Source organism: Leptonotus elevatus, chromosome 10, assembly GCF_054856555.1.
Source record: "Leptonotus elevatus isolate MCC_2025b chromosome 10, RoL_Lele_1.0, whole genome shotgun sequence".
Classification (NCBI taxonomy): Eukaryota; Metazoa; Chordata; class Actinopteri; order Syngnathiformes; family Syngnathidae; genus Leptonotus; species Leptonotus elevatus.
Genome location: NC_141248.1, coordinates 18,897,266 through 18,923,854, shown reverse-complemented (window position 1 = coordinate 18,923,854; position 26,589 = coordinate 18,897,266). Strand labels below are relative to the sequence as shown.

Genomic DNA, 26,589 nt, shown 5'->3' with positions numbered 1-26,589 from the left:
TCAAGGAAAACGGATTACCTGCGTCCTCGTGATTGGCCCGCTCGTCTGCCACACGTCGACGAAAACGGCAGGCCCGCGTCGCCTGACATAGTTCGGTTGGCCTCGCTCTTTATAAGCACCGCCGGGAGTTTCCGTTTAAGCACATTCGGCTGTCAAGTCTTGAACAATGGTTAACATGAGCTATCATCCATTTTCACTAAAATATCTACATTCAAACCAGCGACAGTCGAGAAAGCGAACGAATAAAAGGAAGAGGGTAAGTGACAACTTTTGACATTTAGTTTTTCTTTTTTTTCTTCTTTTTTTAAAGGGTCTTTCCAAATCCTGGCCACAGTCAAGCGGAAAATACTTTTTTTCCCCCCGGTGACCCTGCTTTTATTTTATTTTTTATTGTATAGTTATTATTTTTATTATTAAAGAATGGCACTCGTTGTAAACGTTGCCACTCACATTTTACAAAGCTGTCAAGAGTTTTTTTCTTGGTAACTTTCTACTGATGTGTCGCACGACTTGAGCAGTTTCAGCTTTGACGTCTGCGTGTCGTCAATGTTGTAGAAGAGACAATTGAATGAACTTTAGGAATTTTATATACGAATGACATTGATATTAGAGACATGTTGCTGAAATAGCCGCAAAGTAAATTGATTCACCTTTTTTTTTTTTTTAAAGAAAAATAAACGCCGAACTACACTCATACGTCATACACAAACTCATTTGAAACTAAATACAATGTAATATTTCTACAGTAATTTTTTTTTTTTTATCCTCTTGCGTTTTATAGGTTTACCCATTAGAGCCACAAGTCTTTGATTTATTTTCCATGACGTAATTGTCTTAGCTCATAGGGGTCAGTCCAACAGGACTCGGACAACAAGAATAACACGCAAAAAATACCTTTATGACGTTTCTAACACAACTAAAGAATGTAATAAATGTTCGTCATCAACTAAATAACATGATAGCCTGTGAAGGAATGTGCAATTGATGTCATTTTTGGCAGCGTCAAAAACGGAACATGCCATTCAAAGTGATATTAAATATACGATAAAAACAACAACATTATTTCGGTTTTATTCGTATTGTTTTTGGTTGTGGTTGCAGTGCGCGTTTAAGGCAAGCAAGAGGTAAGACTGTCAGGGCCGAGAGAGGTTGAAATCAAAGTCTGGTTCGCCGTTGTTCTCGTCTTGTTTATCGATTACGAAGGCTGCTGTGAAGAGCTTTGGAGTGCAGGGGGCGCAGTTGAGAGCCGCTCGCTCTTTGTTTAGAGTTCAGGGAAGAACGTCTGTCTCTAATCACGTAGTTTTCCCTTTTACCCTTGTAACTTATGACGTTTTTTTCTTCCAGATTTGTAGAGGCAAAATATCTCAAACTGATTTGCAGACTTGATTAAGGGAGTCCTTTTTAAGGTAAGCTTAATTTTCTCATTTTGTTATACATACGTTTTGCATTATTAACTTGTAAATGCTTTGATTTTCAATTGTATTTGACTTTGTGCGTGTGCGGTTTTTTTGTATTTGACCGAATGTTCAATTTTGTGTGCTTGTCATGTTTTTATTTTGAATTTTTAAATGTACAAACAGCTTTGATTTTCAGTAGATTTGTGTGTTTGTTTTTTTGCATTGTGCATTCTTTAGTTTTTCAACGTAATAGATTGTTCAATTAAATATAGCTTTAATGGTTTGTGCTGGTATTTATTTTTTTACATTTTGCATCTTAACTCCAGATTTAGCTTTTAATTAAACTTGAATTTCCAATTTAATTAAACTACTTTTTGCTTGGCATGTTTTAACATCTTTTAAATCGAAAATGTAGTTTTAACTCACATTTTAATTGAACTTTCTTTACACGCATTGTGCAGTTTTATCTTGTCACAACTACATATAGCTTAAATTTTCAATTGAATTCACTTGTGCTTCTACATTTTTATATGCCTTCAGCATTTTTAACTTAATAAATTAAGCCATTAATCATTCTATTTTTTGCATAATTAAACTGTTCTCAAAATGTGAATTGGATATAATTTTTTTTGTAAGAATTCCGACAGCAACAAACTTGCCATTTAACATTTGTGCGCTCTCGTGCCGTCAGGTCCCGAGTGAAGCGTGTGGCCGAGTGTGGAGTGCGTTGCGAGTTGACGGGCGAGATGACTGCCGAGTGGCTGCACCTGCCCCCGCCATACCCCCCCGGCGCGGGGCCGCTGTGTGGCGCAGAGTTGGAGGCGTGGTATGAGGACCTGCAGGACATCCTGGGCTCGGACACGGGAGGGGCAAAGCTGGCGCGCGCCCCTTCGTACGGCGAGGTCAGTTGTTAAAAAATAAAATAAAATGTATTGACGGTGTGTTACTTGTGGAGCAGAGGTGTCCAAGGTTTTTCTTCCAGGTATCACATAGAGAAAACACGGTAGGGAGTGTGGGGTGGGTTAACCTAGTTTTTCATCCGTTTTCGACCACCTCGGTTGGTTGGGAGCAGCAGTTTTAGAATTTAGGAAACACGCTTAAACATTTTGTGTAATAAAAATAATTTACTTAATAATTTTTTTAACGTTTTCGGAAAACAACAAATTCATCCAGTTGACTAAATTCAACCTTTGCACAATTCTATTAAGTAGATGACTGAGAAGCTAAACAATTTTTTTAAATTTTTTTTTAACAAGTGCATGGATATATATTTTTTTAATATAGGGACACTATTAAAAAATGACTAACGCAATTATGTAATTAAGTCAATAATGATAAATCCGAAGTTATTTGTGTGATACATACCTACCATTAAAAAACTAATCTTGTAACACAAGTTTAAATAAGTGATTAAAAAAAAATTTGTTAATATACCTTTTCAAAATTCGGAATCTTGTAAAATACAAATTTAAAGTTACACATTCCTATTAACATAAACTTTCAACGAATTTTTAAAGCTCTGATGCTACATTTTTATTGTAAAATTTAAACAATTGTGGGCTATCTTCGAATATATATATTTTTTCATAACTTCTGATGAATATGTGGCAGGCCATTAAAAACATGCAGTGGGCTACCAAATGGCCCCCGTGACTGTAGTTTGCACAACTGTAGTATAGAGTGACGTCATATTTGATGTTTTTTGTACTTACAGAAGGAGCCCGAGTTCCTGGATGTTCTGGAGAGTTGCTCCCTGACGTGGCTGACGGACGGCGGTCAGACGTGGGGAGAGGGCGTCCAAAGGGCGACGGAGCAGATCCACAACGCCCAGCCTCTGCATCACACCTCAACTTCCTCCTCGTCCTGCTTGCCTCCGACAGAAGAGCGGAAAACGGAGGCGAGGAGCGGTGACGGTGACCTGCTGCCTCCTGAGTTTTTTGAGTTCCTGAGTGAAGGAGGAATGGTGGATTCAAGTGGTAGTTATTACCATCATCACCACCACCACCACCATCAGCCGCAGGTCAACACCGTCCGTCCAGCGTCTCCATCAGCCAGCGAGGAGGAGTTGCCCTGCGTCCCCGATTCGCCGTCCTGCTCCTCGTCCTCCGCCTCGCAGTCGCCTTCCCAGCGCTGCTCTTCCCCGTCGTCACCCGTTTCGTCCCCGTCCATCTACTCGCCCTCGCGCTTGACCAAGCGGCGGAGGGGCGAGGGGCCCGACGACGACGCCTCGTCCCCGGGCGCTTCCTCCCAGTCGCAGCAGCGCGCGCCATCTTCGTCGTCGTCGTACTTGTCCGCCAAAAAGAGTCGCAAGGAGAGAGAGCAAGAGAACGAGAGAAAAGTGCAGGAGCTGACGGAGCACAACGAGCGCTTGAAAGCGGAGATCGAAAGGTTGGGCGAGGAGGTGCAGTGCACGCGGCGAGCCCTCATTGAGAGACTTGTCAACACCAGGAAATGAGCTCGTAGATAGAAGTGAAGAAGGAAATGGTCTGTGTGTATGGGCTCCTTAGACCGGAAGGTATGAAAACCAAAGATTTTTTTTTAAAGATGTTTGGAAAGGGTAATGAAAGTCAAGGCAGAGTGAAGGAAAAGCTGCAACATGACTGCGGCAAACTGGAAAGACAAAGCATGTGAAATGCAAAAGAACAGCAAGTTCTTAAGTGCATATCATACAGTGGTCGCAATGTTTGTAACGAGTTACTCCGTTAAGAAGGGTTTGATGATTTGTATGTTGCAAAGGAAGGAATTCAATTGAGGGCATTTCATAGTTGTCCTTTCCCGCCATTTTGCAATAAATTGTAACTCCTCGTTAAAGGGCTGCAATATGGCTAGCAGAGATTATTTGCCCCAATTTGTGGAGAGACAAGGAGCTCAGGAATATTTTTAATATGCCCCCTCGCTTTGAGAGTATGACTTTTTGTTGTTGTTACTTTTTCTAAAAGCCGTTGCTTGTATGTGTATTTAAAATACAGCAGGTTGCACCCAAACTTTTTATAGGTGACTGTTTTTTAATCAATGCTGGAACTGGTGGTATATCCACATGCTATTTTTCTATAACTGTAATAACAAACTACAATTTTATACTGTTCATTTCTACTTTGTTATTTGTCACCTAAATTGATCATTATAAATGGACAATGCATGCTTTTTTATTTTAATCAATATCTGTCACTGTAACCTCAAATTAGCAATAAATGTTTTTTTCTTTGCTTAATGCACAATTTGTTTTTATTAAGTGTTCACATGATAGGAAGTACATGTCAGTAGGGACCATCATTTTCAGCTTTTCATATGGTTAAGCAAAGGTTTTATTTAATAGTATAAAAACACTTTGAAATGCGCACCTTGCGAGGCTGATGTTGAATGTATCACAGGGAGAGTATCAAATCAGTTTCTCTTGGTGTAGGGATTTTTCACAAATCCCTCCATTCTGTAGCAGAATTCATTTGGCTCCCTTTGTGCGTTTCATTTCCCCGCCGGCCTCGCTAACATTTCATTAGCCCTCGGTGCCAACACCGCGTTAGTCTCAGATCCCGTCACGGCTTTGCCTGTGGCTAACATCCTCATCTCGCCATGTACATCTTGTTCCCCTTCTCCCGCTATTGCACCTCCAATCTTGCCCCCCCCCCCCCCCCCAACAACCACCACCTCCATTTGTGACTTTTTCTCCCCAATGTGTCTCACTTCTTCTTGCCCTTGACTGGTGTGGGCTCGGGACTCTTGCCCTCTGCCAGGGCCAGCTGCTGCTTCAGCTCCAACAGTTTGGACACCTCGGCTGTAATGGCTGCCTTGTCGGCCTTCTGAGCTTTCAGGGCGCGCACCTTTTCTCCCTGACAAAGAGAAAATAACGCAGTTACAAAAGTGCATTATTTTTGTAAATAAAATGATTCCATCGTTATTTGCAAAAATGTGTAAACTTTACTACTATGTAAATAAATACAATTTACATTGTGGTAGTGCAACGGTATCCCATCCCTCCATTGGCATTACCTATTGTGTGATGAAGAATAAATCTAAAAGTATATTTTCATTTGTTCATTGACTTGAGAATTTAACGGCATTGGAGTGCATTACTTTGCGAGAAATCAGTGTGTAGTATTTTTCAAAAAAAAAAAAAAATCCAAATGGTTTGATTTGCATTAGTCCACCAAAAAAAACAAACAATGAGGGTCCACTCTTTAGTCTTACAGTAAAATTACACTCTTTCATAATTAAGTTGAATCGATTTTTGGAAAATAAAAAATATATCACTGATCACTGACTAGGGAAACTAGGGATCTTATGCCATTATATAAAATGTAATGTAATTTTTTTTCATTTAACTCATTCGGCTTGGGAAGTAATGGAATACACGTACCGACATTTATTTATTCAGGATACAAAAAAAAGCAACTACCTTCTATTACAGTAACAGGAAAAAAAAAACATAATTACATATTTTTTACAAGTAACCCTCACAATTCAATTAATCAATACAAAATAATTATTGCAAAAAAAAATGGAATTGTTGTTTGCAGGGGTCTATACGCGTCAAAACATTACCTGCTCAGCCACAGCCTGCGTCAGCTGCCGGGCTTTTTCCGGGTCGGCTCCAGCGTTCACTTGGATTGCAGGGGCGGGCAGAGTAGCAGTCGACTGAGGGCTGGTAGCGTTTTGAGTTGGCGTCTGAGGGTGCAATCGGAACACGTCGTGTTATTATTTCAGAGAGACGACTGACTTCATTTCAGACAATAGCGGTTCTCAGTCAAAGTGTCGTCGGGATTTCACGAGTGCTTGATGAATGAACAGACGTGAGGACACACTGCACTAACGGTGATAAGACAAAGTTTAAATGAGCTGCTAGTATTAGTGAAAGCATGCGGTATAATCAACGGTGACAGCACCACTGTGGACGCTTCACAAACAAACACCAACGGTACCTTCTTGTTTGGCGGATCATCTTCAGGCTAGACGAAGGCGGTTGACGAGAAGGTTTAGACAAGGATTATTCTTCATTTATTTGATTAATTCATAATATACAAAGCACGTATTGTCGGGTTGCTATGTATCACATTTGAAAAGACACGCTGCAAGCAAGTATTCTGTCTGCCTGGCCCATTTGCACGGCTAGATATCACCGCTTGCTATTTTCCACCACAATAGAACAGTCAACCTGCTTCTTCGTTATCACATACCTGCTGTCCACCAAATCTCTTCTTCAAAGCTTCAATCTGCTCCACCTCCAGTTTCTGGAACAATGGACTCACCTGAAGGGGGGGAAAGGGAGTTAATTAAAAATACATGTCAGGTATGATAAATATGCAGCAGAATCAGCCTGATGGCTTTGGAGATGATAAAAAATGTACCCAGAATCTCTATGCTAACCATCGACACGGTTGTACAATTAAGAATTCAACCAAAACCATCATGTGTATCTTAATTGGACGCACAAAAAAATCTCTAAGACCAATGCTCGAAAATGAACAGCCATTTTGAAAAAATTCCAAGAATCCTAGTTTGACAAATGGCAGCGTTTACCCCAGTGTTTTCTTAGGGGGAAACCCTGTGAATGCCTGAAAAGGAATTCCCCATTCGGAAGCAGATGAGCAACACTAAATAGCCAAGCTTTTTTTCCCCTTCACCATCTAATGTGGGCTGGGCATGATTTTTTAAGTTTGGTGATAATTTCAAGGAAGAGAGTGCCATGACCATTATTATTCATATTTAGCCATTTTATTTAACCTTTATTTATTCATTATTTCTTACAGGGAGAAATGTGGTTTGAAGTGTACTGGATCGTATTGTTGTTCAAGTAGCATGTTTAGCGCAACTTGATGCGCAAAGGACGAATGGACACATTGACTTCTTTTTTGTTTACACTAGTATGCAAAATAAATGTACTCACTGTGCCTAATCCTAAAGTGGTTTAAAAATGTTTTAAACATAAATACAGCACATTAAAAAAAAGATGTATTTTACAAAAAACAAGATGTACTGCACACTCATACTCACGGTGCCAATTTGGTGGCCAGCGTCAAGGATGCGTGTGAAGGCGCCCGTGTCACGCAGCATGGCACTGATGCAAGAATGCGGTGCATTGAGTTGATCCCTGATGGTTTGGCTGACCGCCGGCATGTATGGCAGCAGCATGACGGACAGCAAGCAGGCGACGTTGATGGACACGCCAGTGACAGTGCCTGCACGCTGCCTGGAGGGGAATGATAGATTCTTATTACCGGTCCTGTAAAATTGAATTTCACAATTCCAGGATCATATTAGAATGTGACTGAATGGTCAATTTCTGTATCTTTATTCAGAGCAGGGATTCTCGGTTGTAGTGTGTATGTATATATATATATGCAAATTTGTCCAACCCTGCCTGATATTACAAACAGGATTCGGCTCGAGCTGGTCATTGTAATCTCACCGTTCTGCATCTCCACCCTTGATCTTCTTCCAGGGTTCATTTACTTGGATGTACTGGTTGCCATGGCGAGAGATGTTGAGGATGTGCTTCAGACCGTCACGGATTCTGGTGGAAATATTCACGCGCCACTTCAGTTCCAGCGCAAATAAGTTCTCCATCACAAAACTATACACATACATGGAAAAGCAGACACTCGTGCCAGATTGAATGTACTGTATATAATTCAAGTGGTCTTACTTGACTTTGTCCATGAGCTGGATGTACTGCTGCAGCTCCCAGCCCACTAAAGCCAGGAGCTTCTTATCTTCCTGCAGCAGCTCCATCGCGGGCACACAGCCATCAAAGAACTTTGCAACAAACATGCCGGCTCTAGAGGATCGAGAAGGGGGGGAGAAAAGAGAGCGGAGGGGTTGAAGGAGGGTGAAAAAGACAGAAAAGCAAGGGGGAAAACATAGGGGTCATCAAGAGAGTGAGAAAGGCAGCAAAGAATCAGTGGGGAGAAAGTGCTACATGAGAAAAAAGGCCTGCTAGCCGCCACGCTAATTGATGATAAATTATAGATTGTGTTGCTATATGTAATGCACTCTGCTGATGTAAATGAACATAACAGCGCTCCCTTTGAGCCTCTTCACTGCAAATAATCGAGCCGAGTTGGATGCGCGCATCAGAGGGATGCTCGTGGTAAGAGGCTGACGCATCTGACGCAACACGCCCATCCCTATTTGACTGAATTCCGCCCGACCAAAATGCTTTGACAAGATTGTCATATTTACAATGAACGGTGGAGTTTGATGTGGGGGTGGAATGAACTTTGCATGACCCGCACTCTTCAATTTATATGTGCTCATATTACTCACAAGGTGGACATCCTGAAACTAATTATGTTGTGGTTTGAGCTCTGGCTTTCAGGCTACCGTCTACCTCCAAGCACCTCCGGCTGGATGCAGTTTAACATCTTTTAAAAGCAATTACGCATCAACGGTTGCTGCCCGAGAACAATTTTGGAAGATCAAGGTGCTTTGAAAAGAAAAATCAGAGGGAAACATCTTTGAAGTGGGATTCAACCCCAAACGTTTTTTTTTTTTAAGTCATTAAGAGGCAGCATAATTGGGCGTGATATTACACCATCCCAAACATATTTACAAAACGCGAGGAGAATCTCTTGAAATAGTTACGTCTCCAACAATCTGCGATCCTAATTGGACTGGATGTTTGAGGCGAATTACACTCCTTTTGATTTCACGTCGACTGAATGAAACAGCAATGAATTTTAGCAAAAAGACGGCATCCGTAATTTCATGTTGTAACTGACATGATCTCGCTCCGTGAGGCTGGAGAACTGCAACACTCCTGTGCTAGTTCGGTGTTGTCAACGGACAGAGACGGGTGACGACGCGTTTAGTCGCCTGTCCACTAGGAGTTTGAGCATCGTCTCCGCTGACTTACTGTTCTGGGTTACGCAGGCGCTCTATGTGCTTTGTGTAGGTGTGTACTCTTTTTCCAAGTCAGTCATCTAGGTATCAGACATATATTATGCATATTAACTGATTTCCAGTTTGATATTTTCTTGAACTTTTTCGGGTTTATTTCTGTTTTACTGTGATGCCCCATCGGTCATATGACAAACCTCACCCTCTTTCTTCCCTCTTGTAGCAGGTAACTCCTGCTTTAACTCCTGCTTTCTGTGCCACAGATAACAACACTACTACTACATTTGTTTTTCCTCCCCCCCCCCCCCCCCTTCCAGAAGTGTAGCCAACAATCTGCTATAATTTAATTAAGGGTAATAATTCCATTATAGTGTTAATCACCATGTCTTTATTATCGTTAATATAATTAATGTTGTACACACTGCTTCCTTATCCCTGCTGCAATGTCTCTAGCCCAGAGGTGGGCACATTTTGACAGACGGCCCGCTGCGTTTTTTGTGTGTTTTTTTAAATATCTTTCCCTCCGAGCATTTACATTACTAGGCGTCCTGCAATATTTGTTGCATTCATTTAGAAATTTTTTGGTGGCTATTTGAAATATATGAACTAGTGATGGGTGAATACAGATGCCAGATATCGTATCAGGTCGATAAGCAACCTTATTTCAAAATAAGTGTGAGTGTGGAGTATGTGTACATGTACATATCTGTAGGTTATGTGAATATGTATGTTTCTAACAAGTACCGTATGTTTTAAGTTTTTAGGTCATGTCTGTGATGCCCATTTTTTGTGTGTTGTGACAGAATTATATATTTTTTTGTTTACATAGTCCTGGTTTAGCTTGTCTGTCAGATTGTTTTGTTTTGTTTTTGTTTGGTTTATTGGTTATGTTTGAGAGGTTTGTCTTTTGTGTTATTAAAAAAATGAGAAAAAGTGTTCAAATAAAAACAATTATAAAAAAAAAACTTATTTCAAAATATCTGTATTCACAATGGCAACTAACGCCAGTATCGGCTGCCCTGTTGTGGCCTTTTTACGATCAGGAAGTAACCAAAAATTTGAAATTTAGCGAATAGAAAATTGTCATTAATTTCTTGCAGTTTTAGAAAAAACACAATTTAAAACTTTAAAATGATCTGTCATTGTTTTTGTTCAGTGGTTCAGAAAATGGATGGATGGATAATTTTTCTCAAACTCATCTACAAATAACTTCACCCATCTGTCCGTTTTAAATGAAATTTGGACCTTGAGTCCAAAATTTTGCCCACCTCTGCTCTGCCCTATTTCTCTTTCTCCTCTATCACTCAATCTAAACCCAATTTGTCAAGGCAGCTTTCTGCCCCGCACTGAGCCTACGGTCTGTTTGAGGTTTCTTCCTTACAGGAGTTTTTCCACTAGCCTCTGTTTCCTAATGCTTGCACTTGCCTTGGTTTCTTAATGTGCGAGAAATAGGCTACCACAACATCTTCATTCAGCAGTTCAATTACCAACCTGTTAATGAAGTTGCCCAAGTTGTTGAGTAGCTCAGAGTTGTTCTTCATAGCCATGTCGGCCCACGAGAAGGCCGAGTCCTGTCCCTCGGGGCGCACAAAGAGCAGGTAGAAGCGCCACACGTCGGATGGGATGCCCGTGTCTTTGGCCATGTCGCCGAACACGCCGACGCCGCGGCTCTTGGAGAACTTTGTGTCTTCATAATTCAGATATTCTGCACACAAGTCAGAATATTACATGCCCGGTGTGATTGTAGCATGAATAATTCACCACACTTCTGAATCATTTATGATACAAGTAATACAAGTATTAATGGTAGCGATTATAAATGTGTACCAGTGGCAATCAAGTGATTGACCAATATGTAGTTGTCCTGAGCTCCCAGAAGGGAGCAGGGAAACACCACACTGTGGAACGGCACATTGTCCTTGGCCATGAAGTTGTACATCTCCACCTGGCGGCACACAAACAACACTGCAACGTGAGGATGACATCATATTAGATCATGGTGAGATCATCCCGTTCAAAGAGGATTTATCAGCTCTTACCAGCCCCCACCCTAAACACACACACACAGCTCACTCCTGGGGTTTTAGATGGAGCGAGATGAGATGAGTCGATGTGAATGAAGACATTGCCTATGAGGGCAAATGGTGGATTTTTCCTTTTTTTTTTTCCATCTGTTGGATCTCATGTCTTTTTAATGAGGATGTAGGAGCTAGTTAACTTACACTCAAAGCGTGATATTTACTGCATTCTATCTGTACGATCCTGTCTCCCAATGCAATACAATGAGAAGCTTGTCATTAACTGGCCGAATAAAGACAAAGTCTAAGTACATGAGACTGTGTTACCTGATCTGGATTCTTCCACCACTGTTCCCATTTGTCTGTATAGTTGGCAGTGATTGAAACATAACCGATCGGAGCATCGAACCACACATAGAACACCTGTGGAAGGAGTGAGCAAGAGAGCCATGAGTGGCCAGAATCACAACCATGTATGAAGAGGCTGGATTTACACTGCATGGTTCAAGTGAGTCAGATATAATAGAATAATGTGACACAATTGGAGATGTGCGTCATAGCAGCATGAAATGAAAAAAATAAATACATGGACTTGAATAGCTCCGGATTGTAGTCGGGCTTCTTCCAAATGTGGATAAAAATCTAATCAAGATCAGATATGTTCCCATGCAAGTGCAGCGCAAAGGCACAGATCAGATATACCCTATCAAAATGACTACATTACAAGTGTGTCCGTCATTAAATAATCAAAGTAAGTGGAGGCTGCCTTCATTCAAATCAATGGGTGAAAAAGTCAGCCTAGGCCAATTAAACGATATGTAATCTTCAGTTACTGTGTATTATTGTCTATTTCCATGGTGTGTTGACCCTGTGTCAATGCTAGTGGAATAAACCATATTGGAAATATATTCAGTCAGAAATTTGCAATTGGGCAATTGGACCTGCAGTGTAAATCCACCCTGTTGCGAGAAAAAGCAGACCTTTTCTTTGAAGTCTGGGTGTGGTACTGGTGTTCCCCAGAGCAGGTCTCTGGTGATGCAGCGAGGTTTGAGACCATCTCTGAGCCAGGAGCGAGTGATCTGTTTGGCATTCGCCGTCCAGTCCCCGCTGCTGGTAGACTTGGCCAGCCACTGCTCCAACTGAGCCTCTAACTGGAGAATAGACAAATAAAAAAATTAAAAATAAATAAAAACATTTAGATTTGCAGTGCTCACACTGCCTTTACAGAGAAAACTGGGTGGATGATACAATTTGTACCTTTGGCAGGTCCAGGAAAAGATGTTTTGAGGAGCGGATGACTGGAGTCTGTCTGCAGACTTTACAGTGAGGTGCCTAAAGGTGACGGACAGACAGAGCTGCGTTAAATACATACGCAATCGCTCTCCATAAGCGGTCTCAAAGTCATGAGCACAAGAGCCTACCTTGAGTTCCACTGCGTTGATGAGTCGCCCACACTTGTCGCATTGGTCACCGCGGGCATCCGGGTAGTTGCAGTGGGGACAGGTGCCTTCTACAAAGCGGTCGGCCAGGAAACGCTGGCATTTCTCGCACCGTAGCTGCTCCACCGTGTCTTCCGCCAGGAAGCCATTCTTGTGGAGTCTCCAGAAAATATTCTGAGCGATCCTGGAAAAAAGTTGGGTGGATAGTTGAGAACAAATTCAGACAGAACAAACACTGAACCCCCCTCCCCCCGAGTAAGAGGGATCATTTTTGTGACAGACAGAAAACATTCAATAAAATAAATATGGAAGGGTTTGCACTGGCGATCATTAAAATGTTACTGGGGTGGGAGTTGGGGTGGAGTGGGGTAAGCTTATGTTTGGATCAAAACATGAAAGCTCTTTACATGAATGCACTCTGGTTTCAAGTCTGTGGGCTGTTCTCAATTTCACATAGTGCCTGATGTCTTCTGTGGTGCTGTTGCAGATCAATATGTCTGCTCTTGATGGAAGAAGAGTGTCTCATTTTTGGTGACAATGTTGCTGTATAGATAACGTTTCTCTAACACCACACAAATGCAGAAATGCAGCTACAGTTAAAGACAGTTTTAAAAAAGTGAGCTAACTTGTAGAAGATGTAGAGTACGACTATGCTCTGAGATTTAGTTATTAAGTAGATTTCATGGCTTAGAGGACTCGACGTTCAACAGCAGAATCCTGCCAAGATGACTTTAATCTTCTATTACATAATGCAAATACTCTTGGAAAACGTGTTTGCCTTTTCATACCTGAGCCAAGTGATGTCAAAATGGCAAATATGGCATCCTACAGGGCGTCACAACAAAATTTACATCAGTTGATACATGCCTATCTGAATAGCTATGTTCTAGGCAAACTCAATTAAATGGGCTTCATGTTGGAAAAATATATTTTTTTCAATATATTTTTTAAATATTAAGAAGGATATAGATAGAATTGAAAACTGATTTCACCAAGCTTCACCAGTATGCACGCCACCTAAGACACGGCGCACATGTTAATTTCTATTTCTTAAACGTCCTTGAAAGTGCACACACTTGTTGTACTTTTGACTGAGCATATTTCAACACACGAAAAGTATTTTTATTAATGTGACTCTTCACCTTGGAAAAATGTTATATTAATGAGATTGGGGGTGGGACTTAATATGTTTTTCTTCCTCCTACCCTTTTTCAGGCTAGGTTTAGTGGGGTATTGTCTGGGAAAATGGATGCATTGATGATGATTGCTGTGTAAAATAAATGAACAAATGAAATGAAAAAGAAAAGAAAAAAAGGACAATAACTTAAACATAATTTTAACAAACTTCTCTTTTGGGTGAGAAGTGACTATATCATTAGACTATAAAATTATGTATTTGCTGTTGTTGTTTTTAGGACATCCTATATAATTTATTCTATGAAGACAAATCTCAGCAATCTGCAACTTGTAACTTACTCCGTCTGCTTCTCGGTAGTGGTCCTGCCGAAGAAGTCAAAATCGATCTGGAACCACTCGTAGATGCTGGCGTGAATGGCGTGGTATTTGTCGCAGATCTGCTGCGGTGTCAAGCCTTCTTCGCGGGCTTTGTTTTCCGTGGCCGTGCCGTACTCGTCGGTGCCGCACACGAACAGCGAGTTCCAGCCTCGCAGTCGGGCGTACCTGGTAAATGACAACATTAAAAATGATAGGTTAATCTCTGAATAACGTGGCAGTACATATGTGATATACAGGATGCTGCAGCAATTTGTTTTTGTATGAAAAACACTTGCATGCCATAAATATAAAGCAATCAAATGAAAAACAGCAGGTGCCGCTGTAACTGAGCGTGCACCGTCCTTATATCACGGACGGTGACCACAGATTCATACGTCGCTGCACAAACTAGTTGCTAACTATTTGTCGATACGGTCTTAAACCCGAGGACCCCCTGTACACTTTCCCTGTTGTGCACCTGGAGAAGACATCAGCGCTGAGAACGCAGCCAATGATGTTGCCCAGGTGGGGTACGTTGTTGACATACGGCAACGCGCTGGTCAGCAGAATGTTTCGTTTGCCCTCCTGTGGCAGACTGAAGGAAAAAGAGAACATAAATCATGACGGAGGCCTTGCAGAATTGTGGGATAAATGTAATAACATACATCGGGTGGAGTCTGTCAGTGGCTGCTGCTGGGGAGGCGTTTAAACCTTTGTTCCAGGTTAGAGCAGCAGCTTCCATTTCTTCCTGTGACACCGCACGTTCTCCTTCCTCATCCTAAACAAACACAGTGAACACAATTATAAAAGAAAACTAAATACCTAGGAGGCTAACGTGCCCATTTATCTATCTGTCCTTTTCAATTGGTCAGATTTTGTTGGCACTGTAGCACAGAGATGCCACGAGAGCACCTCCCAACTCCTTGAAGTTTAATGGTTAATTTGCGCTGATCTGGCAGATACCTCAGCAGGGCCGCCGTTGCACGGCTGCGTGCCGCCTCTGTTCTGGCCACTCTGCGGCGCAGGCTGCCTCTGCATGAAGCTCTTTATTGCCTGCAGGCCTTTTCCCTGCAGCACTTTGTGAGACGCCGACACGCAGCTCTGCGAGGCGGCCACGCGGTCGAACCAAACCCTCACAGACTTGTGTTCACCTGGGAAAAGCAGGGACAGAGATGAAGACATGTATATTTAACTAAGTCAGGGAAAAGCACAGCTAACAAAAGACAACGATTAAACATTTAAGAGCTATCGAAGTTGAAATTTCAACCAGATGCTCTGAGGGCGGTCATAATCACAACCTGATTTGAAATACTGAGATATATACACATTTAAACAGACTGAATTCTTACCTGAAGCGAACGATGGTGCAGACAAAATCGGATGCAGCGCGGCACACACGACAAGATCAGCGACCGAAACAACATCCTGAGATAAACAAAAACAAGATGGACTGCAATGAAAGCACACAGCACACTGGGACCAATAATTTTAGAATCACCAATTACAAACACGCATGTACATCTCGGCAGGTATGGAAAGAAAATGGCAAGCGCTTATTAGGTGGAGGCCATTTTTGTCCTCGTGCAATTTTATAATATTTTTTTCCCCGACAAATAGTGATGTTGGCGAGATCATGGTGTACTCATAGTTAGCACGTCTCTCTCTCTCTCTCAATTCTTAGTTCTTGGCTCCAGCCGTCCAGTGAGGAGTATGTGCTTGTGCGTGCATATTAGATTAACCGATATAACCGAAGACTCTTAATTGTCCGTAGGTGTAAACGACAGTCTCAATGGTTGTTTGTCTACATGTAACTCAAAACAGAGGGTCGACCAGTCTAGGGTGTCTCGCCAAAAGTCATGTAAGACAAGCCTTGACCCTAACGAGGACAAGTGCTATAGAAAAATCGATGGATGACAAAAAGTGGAGCATGGTTTGCTTCCAAATACAACAGCGCTTTCTCTGTAAAAGTCACAGTGAATTTCAGCTTTACAAGATGCCACATCTGCTCGGTCGTCAGTGTATGGCTTGTGGTAACAACGTTTTTATGTGACATATGTTGGTATGTTAATAAGCCACCTTTACATTGCCTGTAATAAAATAAGTAAGGATCTCTGTGTTAAAGAGGCTACCTGATGGCAAAAATGTGATTGTTCTCGTGAAAGGGAAAAAAAAGAAGTTTATTTGTTTCTATGGCGGATTGCACCGTAGTATGTCCGCCACTAAGCTACATTGTGGTAATTCTCTTTGTTTAGGTTTAGTTTGACAGTAAAATTAATATGGGAGTGGTGTGAAGCCCCTTTTTTGATGATGTCTATTAAAGTGGAGGAAAATCTGTCAAAAATAGTGTATACAGTTTAAAGGAGGATTTTCTTGTTGTACCCCTGTTAAATAAGGTGTGGTCGCCTTGGTCAAGCTTTGGTCCAAGTAGCTGAGGGGCCCTGCGAGGACTTTGACAGCCTCCGATCCTTTCCCCTGAAGCACCGCCAAGGAGGCTTGAAGCAAGGCAGGCTGAAAAAATAAGACAATAGTTACAAACAGAGGCAAATGACTTTTTCCTCTTTGCTGGGTCTGAGAGCACAATTGGACGATTATTATATACACAATTTAAATCCCCACTGGCAGCAACAACACGCTAAAGCACAGTAAGAGGATTTAGCAGGCAAGAATGTGCAGACGCAGTAACTGAAAATCATTTGCATCTTTCTGAGGGTTTAGTGCTTTGTACAACTGCAAAACTGAAAAGTCTGCTGTTTAACAACGAGAAGCCTACCTGGAGATCTGTGGCCTCCCATTCCAGCCACTGATCGCAAGCTTCGCTGCACTCTTGTCCACTCACTTCAAACATGTATCTAAGAAAACAACAAATGTGAGCATAATTGAGATCTTCTGGAATAAATGCAATTCACTGAGCAGGCAGAACCGTAAATTACTGACCGGCATATGGCATTGGGGCTGAAAAGGTGCTGTCCATTAGGAAGGAGCAGGACTGGTAAAGAGGAATGGCTCAGGAAGGGCACTAGTTTCTCTGAAAAAAAACAGTCATAAAAAACAATGAATGAATTCTGCCAAACATAGAGGCAGACATTTTGTTTTGGCTTTTTTTTTTTGTAATAGAATTAATCATTTAATTCCTATCATTTTGTTGTACATACTTCAGGGATGGACAAGTGTCGTTCATTCAGTTTTATTGGCTGCACAGCGCTAGCTTCTGATAACCGCCGCATACTAGATTGCTCAGTGAAGTTGTCAATGAGTTGTCATGGTAACAAAAGCCGTATTTATTATTGGCTCAACACTTTATGAGGCAGGTTATAACGTTGCTCATTTGCACAAAGACTTGTAAAATTTCTAAATCAACGCATGATTTGTCTCCTTTAAAATGTTAAGGAAAAATTGAGTTGCATAATTTTTCATATAGCACAGTGGCATGCCAGATGGTGGTGGCTTAATGCTTCCCTGGGATCTGGCTGCTGAGGGAACTACAAACATCTGGGATGAGCAGTCCAATCGGGGGTGGGTTGATGAATAATAATGCAGATATTTGCTTGACTTGTTCTTCCACATCTCACAATTTTTATGATGTTGTTCAAACACGTTTTTACATGACTGGCTGACTGACAGACTACCACAAGTCAAACCTGGCTGATGGGTTTTTCTTAGGTTTAGATGGAAAATTTAACATTAGAAACTGACAACATACAAATAATGCTTGCAACTAACGACAACAACAACAACAAAAATCTTGAATAAGGCCATATGGGGAATATCTCGCTTCTCCGATCTATTAAGTCACTGCTGTCTTTTTTTTTTCATGTTATGAATGAGTCCCTAACATCTGAACCAATGGTGACTTTCTCTATTTAATTTTTTAAGCTTTGACGTCTCCCATGGAGATCGAAAAAAAAGTAACATAAAAAGTAAAGAGTGCATTTACATTATAGTGCCAAGTACAGATATGTGTTCAAATGTAACTCATAACAGTACAAATTCATCAGAAAGATAAACACACCTGAACAAGCCACAACAAAGTATTTGTACTTTACTTCCCATCAATGCATAGCTTAATGCAGTAGAATGCAAACAAGAATGGTGACGTCATCGACGCCGTCTACTTGCAACATGGTTCATGCACCTGATATTGATTGACAGAAGCAGCAATGAATAGCACGAGACAAGCTAGCTTACGTGGTCCCCCAAAACCGCCATTTGCATGAAAACTCAGCTCAAACGAGACCAAAACCCACACCTAGTCAAACGAGTATTTAAGTTAAGTATGACACTTGTCTTGTTATAACCGGCGAGTATTGTTAAGTTTTAAGTTTACCCCTTACCTTCGTGGTTGACGAACTGGACGTCACACTGCACTCCGGCTACTTCTAAAGCAAACAACACTTTTAGGCAGTGTGGGTTGCCTTCGCTCACAAACAGCTTCATTTGACCGTTGAATGGTGACTTGGTTCGGGGAATGTCTACTTTTAAACACGCTAAAGTGGCAAATTTTTGACAACTTTGCCGGTAAGTGCGGTCCACGCACACACGCTGATGCAAGGCGATTGCGCGTCACTGACTAATGGCAGATTGTAGTTTTTTAGAATAGCGTCTGTATAGGGGCTCACACAGTTGGAGACTACATCTCCCATAAAGCATAGTATCGCTACGAAATTAGCGAGGTTAGCTTGGTTTAAAATGTACATACGCACAGCCGGGCGGTGTTTGTTTCGCTGCCTACCTCTGAACCTCGTGTCACGGCACTGCCTGTCCGCGGAATCTGATTGGATGAATGTAAAACCATATCGCACGAGTTTGGCCAATCAACATCAGGGAAACTCGTGCAGCGAAAGCTATATTTTTTTTTTCATCCGCTTAAAGAGCTTGCAGGAGGCAACAACAATCACTGAACCGGGCAACTTAAGTGCTCTCACATGCAACTGTTATTACGCTGCAAAAAAGTGCCAGACGGAGTTATACATAGTCGCCTAAATGATTTCTGGCGTCTACCGAGGATTAATGTGCTCCGAAAAGAGCGCAGCAAACTAACCAAGAAGACGCGGCAACTCTCCCATAAACAAACATTACCTTGCTGCAAGGTGAGTGTTGACAGTTCTCTTACACATGCAAAACCACATTTGTGGTTTGAAATGTTGTTCATCAGATAGAAAATACTTTTCTGCCTTATTAGTCCAATAAACTATACAGTATTTTTTTGCTAAGTGTCTTATACATTAGGCGAGGTTACTGAAACGTACCCTATGGTGTATTAGCAGTATAGTTTACTGAAATGTACCATATGCTGTATTAGCATATTTCTTTTAAGGTTTATGCAGATTTAGTTCACAATATTCATTGTTATTCACCCATATGTCTTCTCAGTTGCATCTACAACACTAATTCCATGTTGAGACATTTTCGATGTTTCGTGTTGTGATGCTGTTTAAATCGGTTCAGATCCATTACACGTTTTTAAAGTTGATTTGAGCCCATAAAACAATGATAAAATATCAATATACAGTCAGAGTAGCCACTGCCAGAAAAAGCTGTAGGCCACTGCTGTCACTATTGATCCACCACTATGTCAGCTACTGGCTGGTAGACAATATATAAATCACAAAACATGTTTCCACATCAAATAGCCATCAAAACAATTGTCTCAAATGCTTGAACCTGCCACCACATCCTGTGGAAACACATTTCACTCTAACAATACTTTTCGTTTCTTTTTTTCTTTTTTTTTAAGCGTGCCAAGCGCATTAGATCTGGCCCAGCAGGCTAAACTTATCTTGCCTTAAAAGGGACATACAATGGGGAAAAAAAATATTTGTAATGTTTGCATACAAATGATGTCTTTGGAATGCCTGCCCACCACTCAAGTGTGAAATTTACCAACCAAGTAAATTTTATTTTCTGCAGCATATTTCTAAATATTTGCACTGACGCCCTACTGTAGGTAAATATTAGTGGGGCTAACATAATTAACAGCCCCATTCCAGGTGTCTACACTAATGACATGGAGGCTCGGATGGTCAAAGTTCCAAGGCAAAATAACAACTTTGACGCAGTGGCCAAAGTTACAATATAGGCAGTGCTGAAGTGTTAGCATAGATTAGCACGAGTTAACAGTGTTTCCAGCACTAGCTTCTGGTATTAATGCTATAATAATGTTCAGCTAAGTTCTCTTGGGTTTGGTGGTTATTTGTGTCTGTACATGTCAAGTGCCAAGGACATGCGGGCAGGAGAGGCAGTGCCGCCCTGTCTGCCCCCTCACCTGCACCTGAAGAGATTTTATTATTTTTTTTATGAAAAAGAAGAAAATTACATTAATTTATTTTCCATTTTAGTTTAATATGAAATGTCTTCTTTGAAATGACAGCTGTCCGTTGTCTCCTACATGTTAGTGTCCCTGACAAAAACCCCGTCGAGTGATGCATTGCAAATTAGATTTTGTTTCATAACCACGCTTAAGTTTATGCAAAGCAGGGAATTTGATGCCTCCCCTTTTTGGCCAGCCTGGTGACAACGCACCGGGCAGGAAAGATTATTCTGCAGTCGCAACCCCGCTGATTAAAAATGCCCCCGTTGTACCACGCGCCGTATTAGCAGGGAGCCCGCAAGTTTATGCTGTAATTACTGCGGTGGGCTCCACGGCGCAGTGTCACAGAGGTTTAGAGGCTGAAGTGCTTTGCATGGTGCTGTGTCACTAGTCAGATTATAGTGCAGCTCCGGGATATTTGTGCAATAGAGGGAATTGTGCTGTGTCTACTAAAAGAATGTCCTTGCTTGCATGCTATCAGCTGTGTGGCTAGAATGCAGGGACACATTTTAGTTTGCTACATACGTACTTGTAATTGTCATTTTTATTCCTGTTCATTTCCATTCACACTTAGGTCAGTGTTGTTGTTGTTGTTGTTGTTGTTTTACCATTGTCAAGTAACTGTTCATAGTAACTGTCTATATCAGATTATGTACTGCAGGTCTTTTCAAACTGTATTAATAGTTTTCCTCTCGGCTATTTATTAATGGTTGATTAATTCTTGAAGTTTCATAGAAACGGGACAGTAGTGCCTTGAGATACAAGTTACTCAACTTCCCAGTTGAAGTTTACTGTCAAACCAAACATAAAACAAAGATAATTTACATGTATTTTTTGGACCTTTATGCTAACAAGCGATGCAAAACACCATTGCAGACTCATGTCGGGATTCGTTCAAGGTTGCAGTGTTTCCTAAATGTTCTCCAAACAGTCTTAATGGTTCTTTAACCGTCTTCATGGTCTTTGTTGTGGCAAGCACATTTTGAACATGTTAAATTTACGAATGTTGATTTCACGTCAGGGTTTGTTCAAGGTTTCAGTGTTTCCTAAATGTTCTCTATATAGTCTTAATGGTTCTTTAACCGTCTTCGTGGTCTTTGTTGTCCCAAGCACATTTTGAACATGTTAGATTTCTTCGTGACAAGAAAGACTGTTTAGAGAACCATCAAGACTGTTTAGGGAACGTTTTGGAGACGCTGCGACCTTGAATGAACCCTGACGTTAAATCAATATTCGTCGCAAATGTTCGCCCCTCAGTTGGATATGAGCTTTAACGGGGCGTTGGGACTGCCTGTATGTACTTTATGTACGTTCTGCCCCCAGGTGCCTAAGGCACGTACACCAGTAGGAGCTGCACAATCACAATTAATTACTAATGCACAAACCGTTTAATTATTTACAGTCATTTTTATTAGGTTATTACTGTAAGTTTTTATAATGTACAATATTTTAGAATGATGGGGAAGCTTATTTCTATTCATTTCAGTGGGGAAAGATAATTGTTTAATTGATGAATGGTTTTTGAGTTATGAAATGAGTTAAAGCTGTTTCCCAAGGCACCACTGTGTTTATATTATTCCCATTACCGGTAGTTTTGTTGTTGTTTTACTTGTGGTCTTTCTTTTGCAAGTCTAAACAAATTGGTGTTCCATCACTTTTAAAAGTGCCACTGAAGACTTCTTTTTTTTTTGTGTGTGTGTACCACCTTCCCCGAATTAGTTGCTCTCATATATCCAGGCCTCTTTTCCATTGGTTAGTTAGTAAGCCAGTTGGGATTGAATTGATTTGAATTCTGCTTAGCAACAAGTGGCAAACATGCAAAAATAATCTGGGCGACATATGTTAGTATTATAGGACGTTAGTATAATTTTAACGTGTTTTTCAAACAGTTTTGCATTTGTTTTTTTAAACATGTAAGATTATACCCTCTTAACCCGTCATTGTTCGATGGTGTCGTTCCCTTATTGAACAAGCACAGTACAACAGTAGGCCTACAAAGGCATCAAAGTTGCGTGTGCTGCTGTGGGAGGTTGAGCGGCTCTTCCTCCTCCTCCTCCTCCTCCCCAACAGTTTCGTGCTCACTTCGGCAGCTCAGTGCTGCGAAAAAAAAAAAAAAAAAGTGGGTCTTTGACTTGTCTGATTGCTTTTGACAGCTCACTCTCTTCCCCGGCGGATCAATGGAGCTCGGTGCTCTTCATTAGAAACATCAATGCAGGGCACATCCCCCGAGGCTCAGCGAGGCCTCCCCTTGCACTGCCAAAGCCCGTCTTTGCGTTGCTTGAAAAGAGCATTCTTGACATTTCATTTGCTGTAATTTTGTATGGAAAATGTAAACATGAAGCGACATAGATTTAAACTTTTAGAACAACCTCCCCCCAAAAAAAATCAAAACAAAATCACCAAAATCAAGCTTTTGAAGGCAGGCTATTTATGACTTGTTCCAGCAAATCATCAGTCAGTTTGACTAGTGTCAGACAATATTCAGTGCATGTGATCAAGAGGCTAACATGTAGTGTGAGCTACTCATGCTTGAGGCAGCACAGCGGCCGAGTGGAAAGCATTTCTGCCTCACAGTTCAGGGGTTTGAATATAAGAGAAGTTTACAAGTTCTCCACTTTTTTATTTTTTTTAAATTATCTGTATATTTTTTTGTATTTTAGTTTTGTTTTTAAACTAATTATTAATTATTTTAAAATTATTTTTAATGTATTTATTTTAGGGGTGTCAAAATTAGTGTGTTAAGTTTTAGTTAATTTGAAGTTTCTTTAATGCCAGTCATTTTTTTAAACGCGCGATTAATGACCGCCCCTTAGTTGGAAAGCCTGTACCGGGGGAATTCCAGTCGCAACACAGAAGACTCGTCCTCGTCAAAATTTAGCAGTAATAAATGTAATAGTGCATACATTTGTGGAGACTGGGGTCAAGCTGTATTTTCCAATTTTAAAAATGTGCAGAATTTCACAAGTTACTTCATGTTAAAAATGAAAGAAAAATGCACTGAGCTGTCACCGTCTTACAAATGCAATTATGCCATCTAGTGGCAGAAAAATGCCCAATAAATCAATATCACACTTTTTTTGTGTTTTGTTTTTTTAACTTAATTTGATGAATTATTATGAAATTACTGTATCAATGACTACCATCCCACTTTAGTAATACACAATTTTAGTTTGTGTATCAATGTAAAATAGACGATATTCATATTGCATTTGATCAAAACTGTAATTTACAATTGAATGGTCTTACAAGAGCACAATCATTGTTTATTTGAATAAGTTTGTGAACATAAAATGGGCCCAAAAAGAAGGACAAAGAGAAACCAATAAGCAAATGTACTATAAATGGGATAAGACATTTTACACTTCACAAGACACACTTACTAAATGAAGTTAAACCAGCAAGATTAAGGCAGCTAACACTGTACTTCCTGTTAGTACTCTTATTTTGAAATATGTTCTTACACTTCTGGTGCACACTATTGAGCCAACTTGAAGGGAGCAACGGTAATCGTAGCAGGCTTTCCCATCGTGCTTTGTTGCGGTTACTAGCAACACTTGTGTTTTGCCCGTTTTACGTGTTATTTTTGTACAGACAAGGTTCAATATAGTTATATTGTTTCTATTCGTGGATTAAAGTGTTGCTACTTTTGATATTAAATTATTGTAACTGGGTGACACCCTTAGTAACGGAGGCAGTCAGTGCTAAATATAATGGCCTGTAAAAGTGATTGGAGTTACAGTTTATTGACAATGAGGCAGTCAACATAAGTTGACGTGGATACTCTTCATTTACTTGCTGATTATGTGTGGGCTGCTGCCTCCGTGATTTTGAAACAAATGCGTGGGCTCATGCCTACAAATTCCCAGCCCGAAATATAGGACAGCCCACCGCGAATTGTCCCGCCCCTCCAGATGGCCCAGTCCGGGTCCTGTTCACACCTATGGACAATTTAGAGTCTTTATTAAAGCGACATGCATGTTCTTGGAAGGTTAGAAGAAGCTGGTATACCAGAAGAACATCCAAGCAGGTTCATGGAGAACATTCAAATTTCACACGATGAATGAGCTAAAATCCAACCCCCGGTCCTCTCAACTGGGAGACAGATATGCTAAACATTTCGCCTCATTCCATTGGCATTTTTGTTCTGTTCCGTTCCGTTCCGTCTTCAATTCCGCTTATCCGGGGTCGGGTCGCGGGGGCAGCAGCTTTAGCAGGGAAGCCCAGACTTCCCTCTCCCTAGCCACTTCAGCCAGCTCCTCCGATGGGATCCCAAGGCGTTCCCAAGCCAGCCGTGAGACGTAGTCTCTCCAGCGTGTCCTGGGTCGTCCCCGGGGCCTCCTGCCGGTAGGACATGCCCGGAACACCTCCCCAGGGAGGCGCCCAGGAGGCATCCGAACCAGATGCCCCAGCCACCTCAACTGGTTCCTCTCAACGTGTCATTTTTGTATCTTACAAAAGCAATATCAAGTCCCAGTAGGCTACTACACACAACAAAATGGATGTCATTGCTATTATTCTTTTGCGCCTGCTTGTTAAAAGCCGAACAAGGCCTTGAATGCACTTGCTGCGTTCCCCCAGAGAATTTCAGATGCCGCTCTGGTCTGATGGGTAAACGCCGGCCTGTCTGGTTCTTGTTCCTGTTTGCAGGAAGCGGCAACTCTCTGAAGAAGTTTGCTTTTTCGTCAAACCGCGCGCCGGCTCGGGGCTTGGTTGTAAACACGGGCGTTGCGTCAGTTTGACGCTTGAAACGGCTGGAAATGATGGCATCGCACATGTGAAGTGTTGTTGTGCGCGGCGAGGCACAAAAGAGCAACACATGCCAGAGATGCCGCTTGTTGTCATGACGCCTGTGAGCCAATGACGACCTGGTGTGCCGTCATCCGGCCTCTTATTGGCTCCCTTGGCCGGACGCTATTCAAGAACCCGGCCCACCTGTTTAAGTTTGACACACGCACGCACGCACGCACGCACGCACACACAGATTCCCATACATATTAGGGGCCGTCACAGAGGGAAGTGCAGTGTGTGTTTGAGCATGTCTCTGTGCTCTTGCTCTGATCATCAATAATGCATGGCTTTGGCAGGATGAAAGGCTGTTTTGGCTCGGGGCGCGTGTCTCTTATGGAGAGAGAGACATCACGCCTTCTAACTGTAGCATCCATGCGCAAAGTGAACCGACGCAGGGCGCTCTCTCTTCTCGGAGAACGCACGCGGGTTACATAAATAACATTGACTTTTGGCACGTTTGCACCAAATCAAGTTCATTGATCATGCAATTGCCAGAAGGGAGACAGTCGACTGGCGGCTTGATTTAGAATGAAGGCAATTGTTCAGTAGAAGACACTAAATATGAAATAATCACTAAAAAAATTGCATATCATGAAGACAGTATATGGGGCCGGTATTGTTTTAGACAGACCCACCGAAACTTTGCTCATAATCTTAGACCCCCCATTATTTATCTTGTCACAATTTAAACAGTTCCCAGCTGTTATCTTAACTCATTCACTCCCAGCCATTTTCACTGAAGCAACCCCCTTTGCTCCTGGCTGTTTTACTAGATTTGACTGATTTTGCAAGGCCCAGAAAAAGTTTTTTTTTTTTATTGCTATAAAAACATGGAACTTACCAAAAGAAAGATTGGAGTCTATTCTTTCATTAGGAAAAAAAAAGCATATTTGTATCTGTTTCCGTTTTGCAGCATATAGTTTCAGCATTATTCACAAATCTGTTTAGAACAGTGGGGGAAGCAGCTTGTTGCAACATGGCCCTGGTTGATCTCTTATACTCTGCTGCCACCTGCTGGCCGTTTTTGTATTTACTATTGCTTTATGCATTCTCTTCAGTTCAGAGGCTGCATCAAAGCAGCAAGTATGCTCTAGCATCAAAACAAAACATAAAAAACGCATAAATGCGTCTTTGGGAGCATGATGCTATTTAAAATAGAACATGTTTATACGTTTTGTGATATGTGCACATTCTCCTATGAAGACCCTCGCTTTCCTCCGTTGTTGTTTGTTAGCGTTGTTTATTAGCGTGTCTCGTTCCTACTGATGCGTTCAGTGCATCATTTTTTTTTTGCAGTTCCCTTTGATGTAATT

General features: G+C 41.4%; 3 protein-coding genes across 9 annotated transcripts in view; 2 read left to right on the top strand and 1 right to left on the bottom strand.

Moving 5' to 3' along the window:
- The first annotated feature begins 92 nt into the window (after nt 1–92).
- ddit3 (DNA-damage-inducible transcript 3) lies at nt 93–4,615 on the top strand. The gene is made up of 4 exons (XM_086087137.1): nt 93–256; nt 1,345–1,406; nt 2,089–2,299; nt 3,112–4,615. Exons 3-4 carry the CDS (start codon nt 2,144–2,146, stop codon nt 3,850–3,852), a joined length of 897 nt encoding a protein of 298 aa, XP_085943263.1. The 5' UTR covers nt 93–256; nt 1,345–1,406; nt 2,089–2,143; the 3' UTR covers nt 3,853–4,615.
- On the bottom strand, nt 4,590–18,739 carry mars1 (methionyl-tRNA synthetase 1). 2 transcript variants are annotated; one of them, XM_086087136.1, is made up of 22 exons: nt 18,513–18,697; nt 17,116–17,206; nt 16,952–17,030; nt 16,561–16,689; nt 15,531–15,606; nt 15,145–15,332; nt 14,847–14,959; nt 14,660–14,776; nt 14,164–14,367; nt 12,670–12,871; nt 12,506–12,580; nt 12,229–12,399; nt 11,576–11,671; nt 11,058–11,175; nt 10,722–10,935; nt 8,038–8,169; nt 7,801–7,905; nt 7,386–7,581; nt 6,569–6,640; nt 6,314–6,340; nt 5,937–6,059; nt 4,590–5,224 (listed from the first exon to the last, which is right to left on the bottom strand). In XM_086087136.1, the coding sequence occupies exons 1-22, from the start codon at nt 18,613–18,615 to the stop codon at nt 5,075–5,077; spliced, it is 2,781 nt and encodes a 926-aa protein (XP_085943262.1). In that variant the 5' UTR covers nt 18,616–18,697; the 3' UTR covers nt 4,590–5,074. The 2 variants fall into 2 exon arrangements, with proteins under 2 accessions (XP_085943262.1, XP_085943261.1); XM_086087135.1 differs by lacking the exon at nt 6,314–6,340 and having other exon boundaries at nt 18,513–18,739.
- A 306-nt stretch (nt 18,740–19,045) lies between these two features.
- The window catches only part of arhgap9 (Rho GTPase activating protein 9), a 38,367-nt gene continuing 30,823 nt past the window's right edge, over nt 19,046–26,589 (top strand). For all 6 annotated transcript variants that reach the window (XM_086087461.1, XM_086087458.1, XM_086087460.1 and 3 more), the window contains exon 1: nt 19,046–19,268. The gene's annotated coding sequence lies outside the window, so the exon portion shown is untranslated. The remainder of the gene's footprint in view (nt 19,269–26,589) is intronic.

Excerpts from the sequence above, each read along its gene's own strand:
- ddit3 (XM_086087137.1), top strand. The coding sequence starts at position 2,144 with ATGACTGCCGAGTGGCTGCACCTGCCCCCGCCATACCCCCCCGGCGCG. Across the intron at positions 2,300-3,111 it reads GCGCCCCTTCGTACGGCGAG|AAGGAGCCCGAGTTCCTGGA; the intron begins GTCAGTTGTTAA and ends TTGTACTTACAG.
- mars1 (XM_086087136.1), bottom strand. The coding sequence starts at position 18,615 with ATGAAGCTGTTTGTGAGCGAAGGCAACCCACACTGCCTAAAAGTGTTG. Across the intron at positions 17,031-17,115 it reads AGCCCCAATGCCATATGCCG|ATACATGTTTGAAGTGAGTG; the intron begins GTCAGTAATTTA and ends TTGTTTTCTTAG. Across the intron at positions 5,225-5,936 it reads CGCAGGCTGTGGCTGAGCAG|GGAGAAAAGGTGCGCGCCCT; the intron begins GTAATGTTTTGA and ends TCTCTTTGTCAG.